We start from the raw sequence: 23,709 nt of genomic DNA, 5'->3' as shown, positions 1-23,709 counted from the left end.
AAGTTTGACCTTTTTGTTCTTTTTTTTTTTTTTAAAAAAAAAAAAAACCCTTCATTGCTATTATCCTTTGATTACTGGGCTACCACACCACTGACTTTTTCATAATTTTTTCTTGGGAAAACAAGTAATTTTATAGATACTTAAATTACCTCTCTCTCTTTTGGAAGTCTTTGAGAGAAAATCCATTAAGGAATTATCACTATTTTGGCTAGGGACACCGGTGATAATGTTGTTATTAAAACTTACCTGCTGCTTATGGTTTCCTTATCATAGATTGTCTAAAATATACTTTCACTAAGTGTTAAGGCTTCTCTCTATAATTTTCTTGGGTAGTAGATGACTTAGGCATTATTCGTTTATGGTAAGCAGTTTCTAGGATTTAACTATGCGTTGGTTGTAAATTATTAAGGGGTGCAAGTGTATGTTTGCAGATTTCAATTTCTTCTTCATTGTTTTTGTTTTTACTATAAGCTACCAAGTTTTCTAGGGAGAGTGCTTTGGGGAAGACACAAAATTTAATGCTCTCTGATCTACTTCATGAAAATGTCTAGTAAAGTACTACCCATCGAAGATATCTAAAACACTGCATTTTGTTATATGACCAAGCCTCTATTCTTTTGAGCCCACATGTGGATGTGAGTCATGTTCTTATTTTATATTCTTGAATTATACCTTATAATTACAAGAATTAAAACAAGAATGAAAAGCATCCTTGATTATAACTTATTTGAAAGGTATTTTAAAAGCCCACAAAAATACTTACTTGAAGAAGAAATAAGATGTGTTAAAAATTAGCGTATTTAGAATCCAGTTTGAAAATCTGAAATGTATTTATAAATTAGGCCTCGGATAATACTTCTTAAATTGAGGCATCGGGGTTGCTGAGAATATTCTAAAATAGTCTTTATGTTGACATCACTTCGGCTTCTGGGTTTAATTTATTTTCATGATGAAAATCATGATTGATTTACTAGTAAGCTCACAGAAGTTAGCTTAAAGAAGTACACTATATGGTTGCCTGCAATTTTTCTCTGTCTTGAAAAAAAAGAAGGTAGGACTTCTCATCTCATTTTTTAGAAATACAACCAAACTGAGTTATTAAAGTTAAGCAACCCCTCTGAAGGGATTTAGAGTCCAAATTGAATCTTATCAAGGTTTTAATCTACATGAGCGCCTATGTCAGTTGTTGATTTGGTAATTTTGCAATTCTTCATACTGGTGTTTAAGAATCCTTTCTTACTGTATGTACTTAGGAAAAATGCACAATGACTTTTCAATTGCTGGAGGATCAACTAAATAGTTGCATTATGTAACTCAAATTTTTCACTTTTGATAATTTACTTGATAATAACTTTAAAAAAACTCCATCTACTAATTTTTAAAAAGTGGTACTGTTAAACTCTGAGATGTCAATCAACCTGATGGTTTGATATTAAAAATGTCTCGAAATCATAGTTGAATATTAATTTTTTTCTTGCAAAATAATGAAAGAGGGATTTTCCTTAGCTTCCTCTTAGCTTTGACAATATTACCAGTATATCTGTGACTCTGGACTCACTGTCAATAGGTACATTAAGTGACTGGTTATTTGACCTGGCTGCCAGGGTGTAATACTATGCATGTAAACAGTATCATTTACAACATGGTTCAGCAACTGCCAACTGATATGCTCTAAAAATGTCTTACGTATTTAAACAGAGTTTATAAAGTTGGATAATTTCCCCATGAAAATAGTTACATATTTACATGACTACCCAAGTGAGTTTTTCTATTATCTACTGAATTCTGTTTAGCAGTGATATTGACACTTGAAATATATTTAAATTTTGCCAAAATTTGGAGTTTTAAAGCAATGACATTTCAGTTTCAATTATTTTCTGATTGCAAAACAATTAATACTAGATGCAGCTTTGATTTGTTTTTATAAAACATCTCAAAGGGTATCTTTCTGAACTCCAAATTAGTCGCCACCATTTCTGTCTTACTTATTTTGATCCTTCTTTCTTTTGACTCCTCCTCCTGTGTTTTGCGAAAGTTTGACAGAGTGTTAAAATCCGCTCACTCGTTCATGTATTTTCTGGCTTTCTTTGTTCGTTGTGTGTCTAACAGAGGTCTGAAGCATGGTATGTTTTATGTATATTTTATGGAAGTATTATAGAAACCTGCCTTCACGCATTTGTTTTGATTGGTAGTTTTATTTTCTGTTTGTAGGTTATCAAAGTATAACTGAGCAAGGGATACTTTATCCTGGACTAAATGTGGTTATTCAGCTCGAAGTGCACATTGTGACCCTTGAAGGGTACAATAGATATCAAAAAATGTTTGCCCTTCTTATTGAGTTGAAGTTCACATTTAAAGGTATTCTTATATTAGGTTTTTGAATAGGAGTGACTGATACTCAGGATTGTAGGGCAATAGTTGATTCAATAGGGAATAATTTGTTTGTAAATTTCTATTTTGATCTCAAGTATGATGGAGAGATTTCAGTTTTAATTCTCAGTTTTGTACCCATTTCTCCATCCATCATCTTTGAGATATGGATTCTACACTTTAGAATCAAGTAGATAGAAATTTTAATGGGTATGAAATATCTGAATTTACCCTCGTGTCCAGGGATTTGAATATATGAAAGCATGGTGTAGTTAGCAGGAAAAGCACTGACGGCTGGAAGCCCCATAAACCCGCTATTTGTTTCTTTTTCTTGGTGAAACTAGGACTGTGGTTAGAACTGCGGGCTCTGTTGTAAGACTGCCTGGGTTTGAGTCCCAGCTCCACTTTCTAGCTTCGAGAATGTAAGTGACCCAGTCAAATGCAGAGTTACTTAGCCTTGCTTTCAGCCACAGTTTCCTCATTATATGAAATGGGAATACACAGAGTATCTGTTCCGCGGGGTTGTGCAGATTGAGATAATCAAATACGGTGCTTGGCATGCGGTAGACACTCGATAGATACTAGCTCATAGAATTGTAATAATCAAACTTTAATAGTCATTTTATATTTATTTCCTCGTCTATTTAGTTTATTTTTTATAATTGTTATAAAAATCAAATGATACGTCAAAGGGCCTCAAGCAGCCCTGAGTACCCATACAATGGTATATAATATTTGGTAGTCGAGTTGGGTGAAAATATTTGTCACCATGTGGTTGGAAAAATACAAAAAGAACCAGTTTTAATACCCAAGTCATGGCACCTATAACTTTCTGTTGAGTGTTTAACTCAAAATTTCAGTGTTTTAAATAAAGTTTGTTTTCCATCATTTCTGTACCAACATTCTAGTTACTGGTCACTTGAATGTAAGTGGACTTCCCTGGAAAGCTATTTGCTTTCTGGTTTCTAATGTATTGGGAAGACATATTGGCAAAGCGAATAGGTCATTTACCTAAAGGCATTTTGTTTTTTCGTTCAGCATAATAGTAAATGTGGCTTACTCGATTAAACTTGTAATTGAGTTGTAATCTCCAGAATTTATCCAAGTTTTAACAACTGGTTAGCTGGTTAACCAGCCAGAGTAAAGCTTTTCAGTACTGGATGGTGACAGGAGTAATGAGAGGATTTTGCTGGGAGAAAATTTTAATTGTAGAGAAAATTCAGCAATCTTAGCATGACAAATGAGAGCTCAAAAGAGAACAGTGGTAAAGTTTCTAGCTATTTGAAAATTTTTTTTTCTTCCTTCCCTTAATACTGTATTAGCCTGTTTTTCTTAATTTATGCAAGAATGACTCCAATTTTTCCTATTATTTTGTATATTGACATTTAATCAGTAAAAATAAACAGAATTTTTTCCCCTAATATCTCAAACTGGAAACCTAAACATAAACTAATATTGCCCATGAAGGTATTAAACATTTTCATAATACTGTCTGAATATTTCGAGTAGGAAAAACCTGCCTTTGCGTTTGTTGGAAACACAACATTATAGTGTTTTAAGGTAATTAAAAAAATGAATGTCCTTCAAAGGATCAAACAGTATTCACATGTCCTTGCCTTACCATTGTGGGATACTGTGATAAAACTATGTAACACAGCCTCGTAAATTTGATTTTTCTTTGTTTTTCTAACTTTTGTTTGTTTGTTTGTTTTATTTTTTACTCAGATGTTCTTTCTTTGTAACCTGGCATCTTGGGCCTTAATCATTTGAATGTAGTCTTCACAGTCTGTTATGATAATATCATTATGTTGTTAACGACTCTATTTCTTTCTCTTTTATTTTGCCATTTTTCACCATTCAATGGACATAATCCTTAGCGTTGGTCAAATCGGAAACGGTTAAGTGCCAGCAAGGTAAGTAGACTTGTTCTTTCTTTAGACCGGTTGGTAGAACATTCATCTTTGTAGCAAACACACGTGTAAACATGATTGATGTTGCCGAACCTTTGGATGTAACAACATTCTTTCCTGTTGTTACAAATAAGAGGGTAACCACTTAACTTTTTAGATTTTATTTAATAAAGGCGTAGCCCAGATGTTTAAACTTACACTTGTTTTGGTGGTGACATTTTGTATGTACTGGCCATGTTAGAATGTTACACTTCATTGAGCTTGTAATGTTTAGAGTGTAGTGCAGTTAGATTCAGTCCTTTAGGAAGTTATTTAACGTTAGATAGAAACTAGCTTTAGTGTTATGGGGACAATCAAAAGAACGATTGAGAGGAATATGTGATACACTTTCAAATGTCTCTTATATCCTTTGAAAAATCCAGTTATTGCTTTTTAGTATAAATTTCTTTCAAGATTTCTTCATGAACTACTGGTGACTTTTTATACTGTTGCTACCTTTCTAGGCAATTACACATCAGTGCTCAATTTGCAAAAAGTATAGATGTACCAAGGTAGGAATGCATTTTTAATTTATCACCTTATTCAATTACAAAGTTATGACTTAAGTGATTAAATGGCAAAATTATTATAAAAACAAACAAAACCAAAAAAAGTGTTCGTAACTTATTTTTGCAGTTCTGCACTTGGGGTCCCAATGAGTCACAATCGGCTTGACAGCATCTGGTTTTTGCTACTTTTTAAAGAGAAATAACAAATGAAAAATAATTCCTGTTAGCTGATGCAAGAGTATTTCAGGCTGTTTCTCTAGCTCAGTTTCTGAATGGTGGTGGTGGTGGTGGTGTGTGTGTGTGTGTGTGTGTGTGTGTGTGTGTGTGTGTGCACGTATGTAAGAGAGAGAGGGGCAGAGAAAGATTTTTGAGCTCACTAGCATCAGTCACTTAGGAAGAAAGTTGAGCTTTATAAACTTTGTTTTTGTGAAATTTAAAGAACCTACAGTTCCGACTCAAATAAAATATACATCCTTTGTATTTTGAACACTTCAAAAATAACTACGATGAGACGCTTTGTTATCCTACCAGTTCACTTGGTTCCCAGGACTGGTTCTCTTTTGAAATAAAATTAAGAGAATATAAATAATAATGTAAAGCTCTCTGAAAAATCCCTTCAACTTTTGCTTTATTCTCTTGTAGTCACTAGAGGGTAGAAGAACATCATTTCTCACACAGAAAGGAGCCCGGCCTCTCGCTCTCCCATGTTAAGAGCTTCTGTAGCCATCCAAAGCAGTAAAGTTTCCCAGAATGCTTTGGTGAAACCTGACAAAGCAGTATTTTCTTGTTTATTGATTCTGCTGCTGCACTAAACCCGTGGTACTGTATATCAATAACCATCTTTAGTTAGGGAGCTTTGGTCTGTAGAACAGCACTGGCAGTTTGCGGAAGAACATAAAGGCTAGAAAGAAAAATTGTGAGCTTGGGGAATATTGGAGTCTAGGGAGGACAAGAGAGGTTATGGAAGAATAGCTAAAGGAATGACGAGGGATAGAAAAAATGTTGATGGCCTAGATAAAGATATCAAAAATATGAAGGGAACAGAGGATCCTGGAGAGTAGTATGATGAGATATATATATATATATATATATAGCAGAATATATATATATATATATATAGCAGAATATATATATATATTGCAGAATATATATATATATATATATTTCAGAATTGAGTCTTAGCACTGACACTGAGCTGTGTTTTTCTTTTTTCCTCCCAATCGTGGTAGTTCCTAGAATTTTGCATTCAAGGACTTAATATATGCCCAGACTAAGTACATACGTTTAGTAAAACCTTAGATGAATAAAGTTCATTGAAAGCTACTCGTGGTCTTATTTGGGAGATGCAGTTTATATGTGGATGAAGAATTTCATATTGACTTTTTGCTTCTTGGAGTTTGCAGTTTTGGAGAGAAAAGCTAGATAACTTCTAATTTGCCTTTCGAGCATGAACACATGGGAAATCTATACATGCTGTGATTAAAATGCTATAAAAGTCATTAAAATATCCTGGTCAACCTATCTTTTGGTATTATTAAAATATAAGCTTCTATTTTTGGGATTTCTATATTTTTGAAAAATTATTTAACAGAAGTTTGACATAAAGATTACTCAGCTCTAAGTATCCAAAATTTTACCAGTCCCAACTACTTACATTACCTATAAAATATCATTGACTTTTTCACCTCAATCTTATTCTTATAATAATATAACTTTATTTTGATAATTGCTTCTTAACCCTGTGTCTTAGTCATCTAGTTCTGCTGTAACAGAAATACCACAAGTGGATGGCTTTAACAAAGAGAAATTTATTTCCTCACACTGAAGTAGGCTAAAAGTCCAAACTCAGGGCATCAGCTCCAAGGGAAGGCTTTCTCTCTCTGTCGGCCTTCTCATCAATCTTCCCCTGGACTAGGAGCTTCTCCATGCAGGGACCCCAGGTTCAAAGGATGTGCTCTGCTCCCAGCACTGCTTTCTTGGTGGTGTGAGGTCCCCAACTCTCTGCTTGCTTCCTTTTCCTTTTATCTCTTGTAAGATAAAAGGTGGTGCAGACGACACCCCAGGGAAACTCCGTTTACATTGGATCAGGGACATGACTTTAGTAAGGGTGTTACAATCCCACCCTAATCCTCTTTAACATAAAATTACAATCACAAAATGGAGGACAACCAGACAATAGTTGGAATCATTGCCCAGCCTAATTCATACACACAGTTTTTGGGGGACATAATTCAATCCATGATACCCTGTAAGTTTATAATTTGCATCATCCGAAGGATTCCTGAATAGCAGAGCCTTTGTGGACTCTCTTCTAAGGTGCTTCCTTACTTTTCTCGACTCTGGATTTTAATATAGAATACATACAGCACGCCTTTAAAAATAGGCTTAGGTTTCATCCCAGAGCTTGGTTTATGTTCTCATGAACATTCTTAAATGAGAACTGAGGATCTGATTTAATAGGGCTGGAATAAGATACCCAGTTCTCTTTATATGGTTACTATACATAACCTTCTGTGAGAATGGATTTGATTTCCATTTCTTACTTCTTTTCAACAGAACACTTATAGAGATAGAAAATTAACAGTAATGTCTTCTCTTATAAGGAGTCTTGGTGGTGCAGTGGTTAAGCAGTTGGCTGCTAACGGAAAGGTCAGTGGTTCGAACCAGCTACAGCTTCTTCTAGGTATCCCTGACTGCTCTGCCTCCACTTTTTGCCCTTCTGGCCCAAACCAAAATATATATGTGTATGTGTATATACATATGTGTACATATATATATATATATACATATATATATATATATACACACACACCAATTGCCGTCAAGTCAGTCCGACTCATGACAACGTCATGTGTTTCAGAGTAGAACTGTGCTCCACCGGGTGTTCAATGGCTGGGATTTTTCAGAAATAGATCACCAGGCCTTTCTTCCAAGGTGCCTCTGGATGGATTCAAGTAGTTAACTGTCTGAGCCACCTAGAGACTCCTTTCTCTAGCTCAGGGTCAGCAAATGTTGGCCTGAGGGCAAAATCCAGCCCTAGGTCTGTTTCTGTAAAGTTTTATTGGAGCACCCCTTTTTGTAGGTACTCTCTGTAGCTGACAGCAGATTTGAGTAGTGGCAGCAGAAACCTTATGACTCACAAAGCTGAAAACACCTAGTATCTGGGCCTTTACAGAAGAAGGTTGCTGCCCCTTGCTGTAGCCGGCCATCACTTACCTTTCAGTTTCCCCAGGATTCCGTGTTTGGCCCCTTAGCACCTCCGTCACCTCTGAAACCAGTTTTCTGTATTATATTCCCTGTGTTTTCCATACCTGGAGGGATTTTTCTTTTCCATTGGATTCCGATCCAAAATATAGGGGCTAAGCCTTTGCTTTTGGCTGTATGAACAATTTCTGGAATGTATTGCTTTGTAAGTATGTTGAATTACGTGGTGAAGTTTTCGCTTAAATCTAGGTTATGCCCTTGTCTTCTTTCTCCTTTTCCACTTTTCTCTTCTTTCCCTTTGCTCTGTCTGTCCCTCTTTTTCTGTCTCTCTGAAATCTAGAGCTTATTGCAGGCAGTTAACCTTTCAGAAGGGTGAAATGGTAGAAAAGTTTGGCTTAGGGAAACTGTTTTTGATTTAAAAGAAGGTGTTCTTGTTAACCAGGTGGTAGGATTACCAGTGGTTTCCCTGCCATTTTTTCAGTCCACAGAAAGGAGTGGGTAACTTGGCTACAAGGTGGATCTCAAACCCAAAGAACTATCCTATTGCATGGACCAGCGTCCCCCTCTTTCTGCTGCTTTTCCATATTGGCTATTTGAAGCGCCGACTCAGACTCGTTGTCCCACTGTAGCCCCCTTTGTCAGGGAGCTGGCTAGGTCTTACGAGTGTTTTCTGGAGCATGTGCTCCACCATGGGGTAATGGGCACCTCCTGTCAGTTCTGACTCCTCCTCTGCCCTCCTGTCCCTGGGGTGGCTGACTCTGTGGTCCAGCTGCCTGGCCAGCTGACTGAGATCTAGGAACTCTTGGCAGATTATTGTGGCTATGCTTTAGTCTTTGACTCACTCATAAAGATTGACAGGATTAATATTGCTTCTACGCGCTATGGCAAGATGGGTTTACTTAAGGCTTTTTGTAGATTTATGTACTTTGCAGACAGCACATTTGGAGGTGTGCTACTTTTCCTATTTTTAACTTCTTTAGCTCCATGGCAAGTATCCTGCCACAAGGCTTGTTTGACGTAGGAGAACTTAATTGAAAGAGGACAATCAAAGAATTTGGAAAGGAGCTCTATCTGTTTATCTATTTAGGGGCCCTGGTGGTGCAGTGGTTAAGAATTTGGCTGCTAACCAAAAGGTCAGCAGTTTGAATCCACCAACCACTCCTTGGAAACCCTATGGAGCAGTTCTGCTCTGTCCTATAGGGTCGATATGAGTTGCAATCTTTCTGTTTCTTTTCTTTCCTTCCCTCTTTCCCTCCTTCCCTCCTTCTTTCCTTCCCTCCTTCCTTCCCTCCTTCTTTCCTTCCCTCCTTCCTTCCCTCCTTCTTTCCTTCCCTCCTTCCTTCCCTCCTTCCTTCCATACTTCCTCCTTCCCTCCCCTGTCCCCTTTCCTCCCCTCCCCTCCTTCCCTCTTTATCTCTTTTTCCCTGCTTCCCTCCCTCCCTCCCACCAAACCGCCCACCCACCCATCCATCCATCTAGCTATCTATCTGTAATGAGCTACTCTGCGATGAACAAGAACCCAGTTGAGAATCAGCAGAGTTTTCATGCTTGGTTGTCTAGTCAGACAGTTTTGGCATGAGAAGGAGCTACTCACACAGAATGAATGCTTCTCCTCTCACCGCCCAGAAAAATGTCCGTTCTCCCTGCACCTCTTTCTCTAATTGAGCTCACCTCCCGTACTTCTGGGTAGGCCCAGGAAGCAGTACATTGCAAAAGCCCTTTTAAAAGAGAAGGTATTGTCTGTTTGACAAACTGAAGACAGGATATTACTGCTGGAACAAAGATCAACAGTCTTTCCCACCTAACAGAGTGCTGCTGTTTTTTCATTTGTTTTAGTCTTTCTTATTTTCACACGTTCTTTTTTTATTGTTGTAGTTTAAGTGAAAGTTTACAATTCAAGTTAGTCTCTCATACAGAAATTTATACATACATTGTTATGAGACCCTAATTGCTCTCCCTGTAGTGTGACAGCACACTCCTCCTTTCCACCCCTGATTTCCAGTGTCCGTTCAACCAGCTCCTGGCCCTCTCTGCCCTCCCATCTCACCTCCAGACAGGAGCTGCCTATTTAGTCTCATGTATCTACTTGAGCTAAGAAGCACGCTCCTCATGAGTATCATTTTAAGTCCCATAGTCCAGTCTAATCTTTGTCTGAAGAGTTGGCCTCAGGAATAGCTTCAGTTCTGGGTTGACAGAGAGTCCGGGGGCCGTGCTTTTGGGGATCCTCCAGTCTCAGTCAGACCATTAAGTCTGGTCTTTTTACCAGAATTTGAGTTCTGCACCCCATGCTTTTCATGCTCCATCAGGGACTCTCTGTTGTGTTCCCTGTCAGGGCGGTCATTGGTGGTAGCTGGGCACCATCTAGTTCTTCTGGTCTCAGGCTGATGGAGTCTCTGGTTTATCTGGCCCTTTCTGTCTTTCGGGCTCATGCTTTCTTTGTGTCTTTGGTGTTTTTATTCTTCTTTACTCCAGGTGTGTTGGGACCAATTGATGCATCTTGGATGGCCACTTGCTAGCTTTTTAAAACTCCAGATGCCACTCACCAAAGTAGGATGCAGAACATTTTCTTAATAAACTTTGTTATGCCAATTGATCTAGATGTCCCCTGTCATTTTCACACATTCTTGACTGCACTCAAATGCCCATCCATAGTAACACCTTTTACCTGTTTATTTTCTTGGTTAAACTGAAGTGACTGATGAATTGCAAAGTCAGAAATCTATTAGAATCCTCAAAGCTTATATGTGCCCCAGACTAGAAGGAACAAGTCATTGCCATTCTAATTTTTCCTCAAATCTTCCCTCCTCTCAAAGACATTAGACTCAATTTTGTCCAGAATCCTCTCATTGAGCACTTAGTATTATGATAGGAGTACTGTCCTTGAAAGAGACTTGATGGTGCAGTGGTTAAGCACTCGGCTGCTAACGGAAATGTCGGCGGTTCAAACCCACCAGCCACTTACTTAACGGGAGAAAGATGTGGCAGTCTCCTTCTGTAAATATTTACAACCTTGGAAACCCTGTGGGGCAGTTCTACTCATCCTATAGGGTCATTATTAGTTGGATTCAACTTGAGGGCAGTGGGTATGGGTACCATCCTTGGAATGCAAGGATGAATTAGACATAGCCATCATAAAGGATGAGCCAGTAGAAGAGATGAGCAGTGGAGGGATAGAGTATTCAGAGGGTGTAGTGAGCCCTTACACTGGCTGTGCAGGCAGGTGGGGAGGGCTGGATGTGGGTGTCAAAGAGGCTCTCAGAGAAAGAAGACTGAAGTGAGTCTTACCAGACGAGGAGGAGGAGGAAATGAATTGAGACTTGGCAGTATAGAATCACGGGGTACCTGGGAGAATCTTCAAACTATTTGGCATAGGGCAGTGGTTTTCAAAGTGGCACCCCTGGACCAGCAGCATCAGCATCACCTGGAACTAATTTGAGATGCAGACTCTTAGGCCCCATCTCAGATCTCCCAAACCAGAAACACTGAAAGTGGGGCCCAGCAATCTCTTAACAAGCCCTCCAAGTGATCTGATACACATTCAAGTTTGAGAACCACTGGTATGGACTAGAGTATGAAGTAGGGTGCTAGGAAAAGCAAGAGGCAAAGCTGGAGATGTAAGGAAAGGCTGATCTTGTAAGTCTGTAGCTGGGGCTGCTTACCTGTAGGTACTGAGAGAAGGACTGGACTGGGGTGAGGCAAGTGAGGCACCCAGGTTACAAAATGTAAGGACGTCCTCACGTTGGTGCCGAGCCTGCAGTGCATGAGCCTGATAGTGAGTGCCTCCTTACATTTTTCACCCTGTGTGCCCCACTTGCTTCCCCTTAGTCCCAGTCCAGGAGTCCCTGGGTGGTGCAAACAGTTAATTCACTCAGATACTTTCTGAAAGATTGGAGGTTCAAGTCTACCCAGAGGTGCCTCGAGAAAAAGGCCTGGTGATCTAATTCCAAAAAATCAGCCACTGAAAACCGTATGGAGCACAGTTCCACTCTGCCACACATGGGGTCACCATGAGTTAGAGTTGACTCGAAGGCAACTGGTATAGTCCCAGCCCTGGAAGAGGGTATTCTTGAAGTGTTTTAGGTGAATGAGTGACATGGAAAGATGGAATCCAGAAGTGAAGGCTAGCGGGGATGAGGCAAGTGAATCAAAACACACTGGATGACAAATATTACAGCATATGAGCACAGCATTTAACTTTGAACTGCCTAGAGGCCAGGGCAAGAAGAAAATCCTGTTGAATCACATGGCCCTCCTTTTTTGATAGTCAGAAATATATCAGAAGCAAGACTTTTCCTGGGCCTAAACTCTTGAGAGTGATTGGGGATTTATAGACTTTATCTATTTTTAATCTTTTCTGAATATACTTTCTATTTTTAAGGACATTAATTGAGTGATGACAGTCCCTTATCACTTAAAAATATTAAATTCAATATAAAACTTTTATAGCTAATGTCTTTGTACACACAGATTATTCATATCCATGTGACCGTGATATATTTTCATCCACAAGCATAAATCTCATCTTCCATGTACAAGTACCACGTGGGGAGTTTGAAAGGTTTTCTTTATATCCTAATGCAAAGATTTGTGTGTAGTTCTAGGAGGTTTTATGCCTATGGACTCTTCAGATGATATAAAGAAGCTGCTGAGTAATGTGGTTTTGGGGAACCTGTCCCCTGGATGTGTGGGTCTTTTCATGCCATACCATAAAAGCGGTTGACAACAAGCAGTTGTTTCACATGTAGAAAAAGCTTGAAAGGAAATATTCCAGTGAAACCCTTTCTAGACTGAATATTCTCCCTTAGCTTTTCAAAGCCGTGGTCAGCATGGTTAGAACCTTGCTTTACTATTCTTTTTTCTTTTTTTTTTTTTTTTAAAGTTATTTAATGTATTTCATGGGTTTGTTTCCATCGTGTTTATTTCTCATGTGACTTAGGAAAAAGAATTGATCAGAGTCAAAATAGGATGCATTGGCAGCATTGCAACAATTATATTTTTATATCTGAGTAATTGAGATGATACAGAATGTACTTGTACAGTATTTGGTACTAGTATGTGCCAATACCTTTCTTTATCTTCCTGCCCCCCATCCCTCCCCATTTCATTACACCCAAGAGAGTACTTTGGATAAGTGCACTAGGGTATTGGTCAGCATGGAGTTCCTGAGTGGTACAAATGATTAATATGCTCGACTGCTATCCAAAAGGTTGGAGGTTCAAGTATACCTAGAGGTGCCTTGGAAGAAAAGCCTGGCCTTCTACTTTCGAGAAATCAGCCATTAAGAACCTTATGGAACACAGTTCCAGTCTGACACGCATAGGGTCACCATGAGTCAGAATTGACTTGACAGCAACTGTTTTTTTGTTTTTTTAATTGGTCAGTGTAGTCATTTCTGAAGTGTGGCACAGCTGAGTGTAACGTCGCTTATGATGTCTGCAGGCCACGGCCCCAGCTCCTGAGGTTCCGATCCTTTCTTTCCTCCTGATCTCCCTGCCACTGCTCCCAGCTCAGGACAGATTGGAGGCGCTGAGCTGACATGTTCATCATCCCTGGGTTTCCCTTTGCAGCCACGCCAAGGAAAAGGGGTGCTGACGTCCACATCAGCATCTTCCCAGCATGCCTCTGGGCCATAATCCTCAAATAATGCACGTCTCCAAGCTGTAGTCTATCTCATATGTTCCAGGAATGATGGTTGATTCACTTTTTTGAGAGTCTGTTCCTAGATTAAAACTTCTGAAGATTCTCCACCTTTTTGAAGCACGATAAGCTCCTGTATAAGGAGCCCTGGTGGCATAATGGCCAAGCATTTGGCTGCTGACTGAAAGGTTGACAGTTCAAACCCACCCAGCCACTCCACGGGAGAAATACCCAGCAACCTGCTCCTGTACAGTTTACAGCCTAGGAAACCCTACAGCACAGTTGTATTATGTCACATGGGGTTGCTGTAAGTTGAAAATCAACCTGACGGCACCACCACAAACGAAGTTTCGGTGTTTATCTTCAGCCTCACTCTCTTTCTTCCCTTCCTTCCTTGTCTGTGGAGAATTGTCAGAACCCAAAAGTAAACGAATGTTTTTGAAATGGTTTCATTTTGTGAAAGCAGGCACATTTCTAAGCAAAACGCCATGCCTGCATTCACTGTTAATAACTAATGTGTGTGCTCCAGACTGAAGTTGCCTGTTCTGTATAGAAGAGTGGGTGTGGATTTGGTGGGGTGGGAGCCTGAAGACGAGACAGAATATGAATGAATCCACATAGAAATAGTCAAAGGTTCCAATCCTCTGGGAAGAAGAAGAAAACTAACAAAACCCTCATGTGCTATATTTTATCTGTTATGTCTGCTGAGAAATTAGGGTCAGGACCCAGAAGCTTTGCGTTCTCTCCTGGTGTTTGTTTCAGCTCAGGTAGAGTGGGCTTTCCCATTGATGGGTCATTTCCTTCTCTCTGTTCGTATTCCAAGTTGCATTAAGATGACAGATTTCACTTATAGACTGGGGCACCTACATGAAAACTTGAGCTATTCATTCAGCTAACTGAGTGAGTGCAGATAAGCCAATTTGTTGTGGAGAGAAAGGGAGTGTTTGAAGAGAGCCCAAAAGATTTTGAGAGCCCAGCTCTGCAACAGAGCTCACACATCATGGCCCAGACCCTGCCCCCAACCAGACTCAACGTTCTTAAGCCTCATTACAAGCCTCAAGGGTAGAAGCAAAATGTTAGTGTGGTGGAGACACTTCTTTAACACACACACACAACACGGAATATGGTGCTTGCAGATGAAACTTTATTTTGGAGATAATCTGATCGTGCATTTTACAGAGATATTTAGGGTGAAATAAAGGTCTTGTCTTCTTTTCTGTCTGTGCAATAAATACTTCTCTTCTCCCGCCCTGTCTTTAGTTGGGAAAAAAAAATCTTGGACGGCAAAAAGCAAGCCCATTACATCAAACATGACTGCGTTAAATACTAAAATGTTCAAAGTCCGATTGAGATGGATAAAGGCTTTGATGGAAAGTAGATATTTCCCAGGGACATTACAAGCAATAATCCAGATGTCATGGTGTAATGCAACGAGTGTCCGCGGATAGATCAGGAGTTCCAGCCAAGCCAGGCCTGATATAGGCCTCCGCCTGCCCTCCCATGCTGTTCTGCCATATGGAACCCATCTCTAAGCCCCCTTAATAACCAGCTTTGGATTCCATTTTCACAGAGCTCATAGAGCTAAGTGGGGCTGTTTTATGGACAAGTTAGATAGAAGCCTTTCCAAGATAAACATCCAATTTGAAATTAGGACATACCAAGCCACAGAATTATTTTAGGGCATATTTCATGGAAGTGCTGCCATTTTTCTTAGGCAGTTGCCAGACTGTAGGATGCCCTTTGATCCCTTGTGGACATTACTCCCTTTTTTATAAAAAGGATTTTGAAATAGTTGCAGTGTTTAGGGAGGAATATATCTGTCGGAACTTTGAAGCATGGCCATGGGATAGGTCATGTTTTAGCTTTTTGGTGTGTAAGTCAAACTTTAAGAAGAAGACCATAAAAAAAGGAATTGCAGCAGGAGATAGGAATCAAAATCTGATTTTCTTTTTAAAGATAGGAGTTTTTAGCCTATGTGCCTAATAAGCTATCAAATGTATTAAATATATCTTCATCTCTATACACATATATAGATATATACACGTAGAATACATGTGTTTGTATGTTTCCTGAAGGTTTGTGTTGTTTTTAAGAAAAATAAAATTGCCGACTTTTAACTATTTCATAAACCTTCATTATTGACTGTATCCTATCCAGAGCTCTACCGCAAAGAAGAGTTAAGAAAGAATTGTTCATGTTCACCATAAGAGAGGCTGTTTTATTGGTTTGTTTATTTTTGTTTTATTAATCCATTCCCTATCTGCCCTCTCTGCTCAGTATCAGTATCTGTGTGTGTGTGTATGTGTGTGTGTTTCAAGAGAAAATCAATACAGATACGCAGTTTGGGAGTATGCATTTCCTTCAGTGTATTTTGTTTAAGGTTGTTAGAAAATTGCCAGCAAAACACCTGGTGTGGCATTGTTGCAACATTTATCAAGAGTGATAGAGTGATGTGTGCAGGATGAGGTAAGCCGGTATATAATTAATATGGTACTGACATGCCATTTGTCGTGATAAATTGTGACTAACTGGTGTCCAAGCAAATTGGTGTCTAAATGATCTCGAAGATATATTGAGCGGATGACAGGAATGAATATATAGTGTTAGAAATTCATGGCTTTACTATGATACGCAATGCCATTTACATTCTTCAGCCCACTTATTTCCCGTTCAAATAAAGAAGTCTGTGCTTGCACCACTTTACTTACTGAATGGAGAATGGAAATGAACTCCGCCAGCTAAATGCAGCGTGTGGATCATATGGGGAGCTTAGCTCAAACTAACTAAGTATAAAAAAGACATTATTGACACCGTCAGGGAAATTTAAATATGGACTGGGTATTCTATGATGTTAAGGAAATTATTGGCATCATGCAGATTGTTATGTAAAATCAAATATAGATTTTTGCTTTGAAACATTTCAGCAAGAAAAAAAATAGTGAAGGGATAAATGAAATGAGACTGGCAAAGTGTTGAAACTGGTGAATAGTACATAAAGATTTATAGTATTCTTCTCTCTACCTGTTTGCAAATTCATGTAGTGGAAATTAAAAACAGAGTCTATCCTCTTTAGTGAAAATGCTATGGTGCACAGTTCTACCCTGAACACAGGGTCACCATGAATCAGAATCGACTTGATGGCAACTTACAGCAACAACAATCCTCTTTATAATTTAATATTAGGGGATGTTTGCCTTTTTCTGTATTCTGTTTACGGTGTGTGAGCGTGTGTGACTAATACAATTTAGAAAAGGTAAAAATCAAAAAACAAAAACAAGTTAACAGGTACTGAACCCCCTACCAGTTCCAGCTCAGCGAGAGGCACTTTTTACACTCCCCTCCCCAGATCTGCAAAGCTGCTGATTGCAGGCAGTATCTGGAGTTGTGGATCTCACCATGGTGTTGGACTTTTTAGGAGAAGCAAAGGAATAACGGAATGTGGGGACAGATTCAAACGTGAAGGATAATTTGAAAGCCATAGTTTCTGAAAGCCTGGAGGTATTTTGTTTTCTGACAAAGCAATACCTTGTTCTTATATCTCTGTTCCCCAGAATGCCTTTCTTCCTTTCCTACTATTAAAATAGCCAAAGGCCCAGTTTCAGGATTCTTACCAAAGAGCTCATCTCGGTGGGAGGACAGGTCACTGCCAAATACAAGCATTGCTCATACCCATCCTGCGCTATATCGTTACAAGCCCATGGCTTGAGCAGGGAATCACATAGCTGTGATTGCACGTTTGCAAACCAATGAAGAGTAACACTTCTCACCAGGCAGGGAGTAATATTTAAAATCAAATATTGAAAGCTGGAATTCCTCTGATCCCCAAAGTCACACTCAAGAATTGCCAGCAAGTTTATATGTCATCTTTGTTTTTTGCTTTAGTCCTGTTTGATACGCAACCTTCGGCTCTCAGAGTCCTTGAGAAAGAACCAACTGTGGAACGGGATTATAAGTATAACTTTGTTGGAAGGGAAGAATGTCTCAGGAGGAAGCATGACAGAAATGTTTGTTCAGTTAAAACTGGGAGATCAGAGGTATAAAAGTAAGGTAAGTTCTGTCAATTCTGTAAGGAGAACAATATCTTTAAGAATAAAAGAATTAGAAAAAAATGCTTTCCCACTCTAAACTTCACGAGAATTGAAGTAAATTATTTTTAACCTTCCTAACTATATTTAGGAATGTCCCAGAAAACAAATGAATTGCGTACATACAGTCAATTAATATGAGTATTGTTTTGATGGCTTAGTATAATTTATTTTAACACAGTAACTCAGAACTCAAGAAAGCTTATTAAATAATGGATTTGAATGTATGGTGCATTTAAACTTTGTAAAAAAGTAAACTGTGTTTTATAGACCGTAGGAAAAGGATAGCTAAATGTTTTCAAAATCCTACAAAAATAAAATATTATAATACATTATATTTGCATTAAAAGATCTGAGATAGCTAAAGTATCTTCAAAATTATATACTCTTTGGTTTCTCTTATTTGCTAGTCTTAACATTAAAAATAAATATTTATTGCTGCTGGGTTTTGCTGTGATTTTTTAAAATAAATTATGTAAAGTATTTAAAGTGATTTGTTTTGAATAAAAGTCATTTTTAACTCTCTTTAAAAATTGGTCATCATCTTCTGCCAATTCAAATTCCATTTCATTTTTAATCTTACTAATTTGGTGGGGTTTTTATTTCAAAAACTCTAGTCTCCAAACCATGGTAATTAATTAGTTTTACATAACTGTCAGACAGGAATATTTCCTATGTTTTACGGATTGAGGGAGCTGGGGTACTTGACAGTTAAGTCACTTGCCAAAAGCCACATAGAGAAAGAAATCAGTGGAAGGTTTGAAAACAGACCAGAGGATATTTGCAGTTCGGGCTTTGCAGACTAGAGGACATAACAGATGCAGACGAGTTAGAAAGTGATTTAGAGAGGCAAGAAGACTTCTCGGCTGCACAATTTTCTGTGCAATATCAAATATTAGACTTCATTTACTCCAGCACAAAGGGGTAGAGAATGGAGATGCATGGCGAAAAATAGTTTATAAGAAATATGAAAAATCGAGGGTGAGTTACACTGGAAATATTAGATAATTATTTTAACTAGGTAGTTTCAGGCTGTACCTCATAGTGAGTGTATCCACGGTAACCACATCTGTACACTAAGATTCCTTGAGTCAGCCAAGGTCAGGCTAAGAATTTACGGAAAAATTATTCATCGCTAAGCACACTTAGCCCCTTGGACTAAGGTCAAGTATAGAATTAGTCCAATATCTGCTGCATTCCCCTTTTAGGAATACTGCATTTAATTTTGTGGTCTAATAGGGTTTTCCCCACCCGCTGCCTCCCGGTTTCTAAATTCTGTGATCTGATGTAAAAACAGCCTATATTATTTTATGTGACATTGGCTACCGCGGAGGTCTGCATTGTCAATGTTTTCCTGCGCAGGCGTAGATGGTGTTAGGATTTCACAGTTGATGCTGTGACCTTAGAGCCTGCTACACAATGGCCAACGTTTTGTTCACGTTTTATTCCCAAGTTGAATCTCTGTCAAAATAAAGTACAAATGAGAAGTCTGCCAATGAACCAGACACATAAGCAGTTTGAAATAACTCTCGGAGAACACAGAAACACTTGTGGAAGCTTCAAGTCACTCTTGTTAATTTTTAGTTGTGACTGTGATAGAATTTTCCTAGTCTTCCTCCCACTGTAGTAACGGGATTCAGTAATCTCAGGTTTAAAAATAAGCAACAATGTACATGTTATGGATTTCTCACTTACTGCATCTGGCAGATGTTAATTAAGACCCCAGACTGTTAATTTATATAGTTCTTAAGTCAGCATTGAATGGATATGCCTATAAAAATGTTACGTGCGTTTGATTAACCAATTTCGGTTATCTTTGGTAGGGAAGAATCATTGTAAAATGTCTATTGATATATGGTTTCTTGTGAGGTAGCAGTATGCCTTCTAACTTGGTTCATAAATTATTGAATCTAGGGGACAGTTAAAGAGTAGTGATGTTTTTGAAAATTCCGGAACATTCGGAAGTCTCTTTCTTTCCGAAAAGGAAAGTGTAAGTTGTGAGGGGTGTGGTACATCATCTTGACTCCCCTTATAGTTTTAGAAATGAAATGAATGTGTAGCTGCTGTAGCGATGACTAACGTTTTAAGAAAATAAATATTATAACTGCATGTTTTCTAGACACTGTGTAAGAGTGCAAATCCCCAGTGGCGGGAACAGTTTGACTTTCACTACTTCTCTGACAGGATGGGCATTTTGGACATTGAAGTGTGGGAAAAGGACAGCAAAAAGCACGAGGAGCGTCTGGGCACGTGAGTCTGCTCTGCTTTCTTCCCGGTGGGCAACGTGCGTGCAGCTAGTCTTTGCATGGGGCTGGTTTGGGGAAAGCGTCTTTATCTGTTTGTGCTGAGAGTAAACCTTACCATCCTCATCCAAGGAGCCATCAGAAAATAGGACGGCCATTCCTGTTTTTTTTTTTGTTTTTTTTTTTTAGTTTAGTTAAAAAAAAAAATGTTGGTAAATGTTATTCAGCATTGATTAAATCAGAAGAAATTGCTATGTGTGAGGAATCCTCTAAAGAAAGATAATGTCCCATCTCAGACTCTGGGAAGTATTTACATAAATGATCGATACACCTTTTAATTTTAGTTTGGCTGCTTAGTAAGGTATCATATAATTTAGCGGGGTTATTGGGCTAGGTGTCTCAAATGAGGGCAACTTTTCAGTATATTTTGATGAATTTTGTGGCCAAGCGTAATGAAATCTATTGAGACCAAACCTATTTTCTTAACTTTGGATTCTCTCATTTTATTTGAGGGACTTACCCATATATAAAGCAAAAAACCAGTTGCCATTGAGTCAGCTCCCACTCATGGAGACCTCATGTGTGTCAGAGCAGAACTGTCCTCCATAGGGTTTTCAGTGACTGATTTTTCAGGAGTAGATCACCAGGCCTTTCTTCCGAGGTGCCTCTGGGTAGACTCAAACCTCCAGCCTTTCAGTTAGCAGCAGAGCTCCTTAACTGCACCACCCAGGGACTCTCCCATATATAACTAACAATAATATAAGTATTATAGCTACCTTGTAAGGTAGTGGTAAGAAATACAATTAAATGAGTGGCACATGCACCGTGAAAATGCTGATGGAAGCTCACTCCGTCTCTGCTCCTTAGAATCGCCCTGAGAGTGGCATTATTCTCCTTTTACAGATGAGGAAACGGAACTCAGGAGGTTTACATACAACTCAGCCCCAAACAGAAGAGCAGCGAGTGGGAGTCAGGATTCTATCTATTTTTAAAGACCAAATTTTTTCCACCAAGCTCCTGCCTTTTGCTTATGCCATATACATACAATTTGTATACCAATCTTAAATTTAGAACATAAGTGCTTGAAGGGATCTCAACAACTGTTGGTCTAGTCTTTTTCAAACCATGTTCTCTGGGACCGAGGTCTAAGGAGACACCATGGGTCACCCCCTGGGGAGTGTGACAACCCTGCAGCCAGATTACCCCAATGTTGCCTGTGCCATATAAGGTCGCTATGAGGCAGAATCGACTCGATGGCAATGTTGTTGTTGTTTTGTTTTTTTTAAACTTTGGGATTCACACAAAATTCCTTTTGAGGAAATAGTATTCGTGCTGATGATTAAAGATTGAAAGCCATTCATCTGGTGTGACCCTTTCATTTTACAGATGAGGAAACACAGAGGCATAGGGAGGTGGCATGTTTTTCCAGAAGTAAGTTTAGAGGCAGAAATAGGACCAGAAGCAGCTCATGCAATACCTTGTGTAGTGCTTTTTCTATGTGAAGTACTTAGCACAGTGCCTGGCACACAGAGTGTCAGCTGTTTGTGATCTCATCACATTGTCCTCCTGAGGTAGATGGGTGGGGAGTTTGGTACCCTAGGGACATTCTAGCCATTTCTCCACTGAGGCATTGTGTTGCGTGGGCTGTCTGGCACGTTGCAGGAGGTTTAACAAACCTGACTCTCATGCACCCAATGCTAGCAACTATACTCAATTGTTGTGTGAAAATAGTAAATACACACACCTACAAACACAAACAGCATACCCAAATTCCACTGCACCTGGCCAAACAGTCCCCTCATCCCCAAGTCTGTACTTATCGAGTAGGTAGTAGTCATTGCTTCGTTGACAATCTCCAAGGCCAGGTTTGTGCATTTAGCTGGCAAACCAGACCAGACAGCTCCAGCTCTTCTAGGAGGTCAGGCGTTGCACAGCTGTTGTTGCTCACTTAGTTACTAGTTTGACCATGTCACTCCCTATTCCACCCACACGGAGTAGCTGAGATGTCTCAGGTGCTTCTTGGTACTTCAGACACTTGTCACTCTGTGACATACCTGGGCGCCACCAGCACTGATGGGAGGAGAACCAGGAATTTTGTGCTCGCCTGTGGAGCAATGATAAGTCACACAAATGCAGAGAACTCTGTGTCCCCAAAGCGTTATCTAACAGTGGGAATACGGCTCCCCGTGATGGATGGCCAACGTGTTCTTTCAGGAGGTGCAGAGAATAATGCCTTTCATTTCACGTGTCACTGTGCTGTCACATTTCCTTTACATAATAGGAAACACTTTTCCAAACGAGTGCTAGGTTACCTCGCAGAGAACAAATAATCATTTCAGATGTCCCTTTTACTCAATGTTTTGGCATTTGGGTATTCATTATTATTTTAGCTATTTCCTGTTTGTAACTTAGAAATATACCAGCACTTGTGATCATTCTGTCCTTCCTATTCATGGCTTCTAAAGGATTTTTTTATTTTTTTGGTATCCTTTTCCGTTTTCCTCTCCTGAGGTGCAAAAGATAACAGAGTCTTCCCTTGGGAGCTGGCTACACGGCATTACCCTGCAGCTAACGTCCAGGTGGATGGAGCAAACCCTGCTCTAGAATATATGCTGCCGTTTAGACCTGAAGGCGCTACTGTGCTCGTGTATACCTATCACTGAAGCGCCATGCTGAACACTCTTCCTTCTTCCGTAGTTACTTTTTACACGTTTCAATATTTCCGTTTTCCTTGTTGTCATAATTTTAAGGCTCGGTTGTTTTATTTTTCAACGGTTGGGAAAAAGTCTTTTTGCGTTAGCAAGTTCTTAATGTGGATCCCAAGGTCTGTCTCATACTTTGTTTTTGAAGAACACCTTATCGATAGTAATCTAAAGCTTTATGTACCCTCTCTGAGGACATTCTTGTCAGTGAAGCTTCCCCTCAAAGGCAGTGTGATATGAGGGAAGGAACATCAGCGTCTGAGCCATCCTTGTCTTGCTTGAATCCACACGTTTTGCTAGCCATGTGGCCTTTGGCGGCGAATTCACATGGGAAGCCTGGGCGTCAATCTGTGAAGTGGGGTCAATGCCCAACTTAAAGGGTCGTTGTAACTGTCAGCAATCATGTCTGTTTGATACCTAGGTCTTTTTGAGTACTCAGGTGGTAGACAGTATTATTATTATTGGTTTTGTGATTTTTCTGCATAGCAACTGTAGATCCCCATGCAAATTTCAAGCAAAATTGTGTAATGTAAATAAACAAAATATAACTAGTAAAGTCCACCATATTACCTTCCAAACAGTATCGACATTTTCTGTGTCTTTTGATAGAGATGAGATGCAAAAACACGTTTGAGAACATGGTAGGAAGGACATCTGTTGACTGAAGGATTGAGCAGTGCAAGATAACCTGAACAATACTGGGGTTTGGTAGCTGTGGAAGAAAAGGCTGGGTCAGCGTGGTTGGATATGTGAAGAGATACCACGCTGGCATTGAGTTGCTCGGTGGCTGATGGTTAAAACATGGTCCTGCTGGGCAGCCAGTCTGCTCAGGCTCTCTTGAGTCATATGGAGCTCCCTAACTTCCCCTTTGGCGATGGTCCATGCAAAGATTTTCACTGAGCCTCATATAACTGTTAAGGAGGTTGGGGCCTATGTCATGAAGGTGCTTGAACAGATCCATTAAACCCAGAAACATGGTGCATATTAACTCCAATGTCTCTTCATGAGAA

The 23,709-nt window shown here is 39.3% G+C and overlaps 1 protein-coding gene across 9 annotated transcripts in view; it reads left to right on the top strand.

The window, feature by feature from the left end:
• MCTP2 (multiple C2 and transmembrane domain containing 2) overlaps positions 1–23,709 on the top strand; it is a 309,598-nt gene that overhangs the window by 120,613 nt on the left and 165,276 nt on the right. For 4 of the 9 annotated variants that reach the window (XM_023727880.1, XM_023727882.1, XM_023727883.1 and 1 more), the window contains exons 8-11: positions 4,248–4,283; positions 4,784–4,831; positions 17,552–17,716; positions 19,874–20,004. In XM_023727880.1, coding sequence (XP_023583648.1) covers positions 4,248–4,283; positions 4,784–4,831; positions 17,552–17,716; positions 19,874–20,004 — 380 coding nt within the window. Of the gene's footprint in view, positions 1–40; positions 4,284–4,783; positions 4,832–13,163; positions 15,894–17,551; positions 17,717–19,873; positions 20,005–23,709 lie in introns of those variants that run through there. The other 5 variants (XM_004372664.2, XM_023727881.1, XM_023727886.1 and 2 more) reach the window with 3 other exon arrangements.

This window comes from Trichechus manatus, unplaced genomic scaffold, assembly GCF_000243295.1.
Source record: "Trichechus manatus latirostris isolate Lorelei unplaced genomic scaffold, TriManLat1.0 scaffold00019, whole genome shotgun sequence".
NCBI lineage: Eukaryota > Metazoa > Chordata > Mammalia > Sirenia > Trichechidae > Trichechus > Trichechus manatus.
The sequence above is the reverse complement of the archived record's forward strand: the minus strand, read 5'-3'. Positions and strand labels throughout refer to the sequence as shown.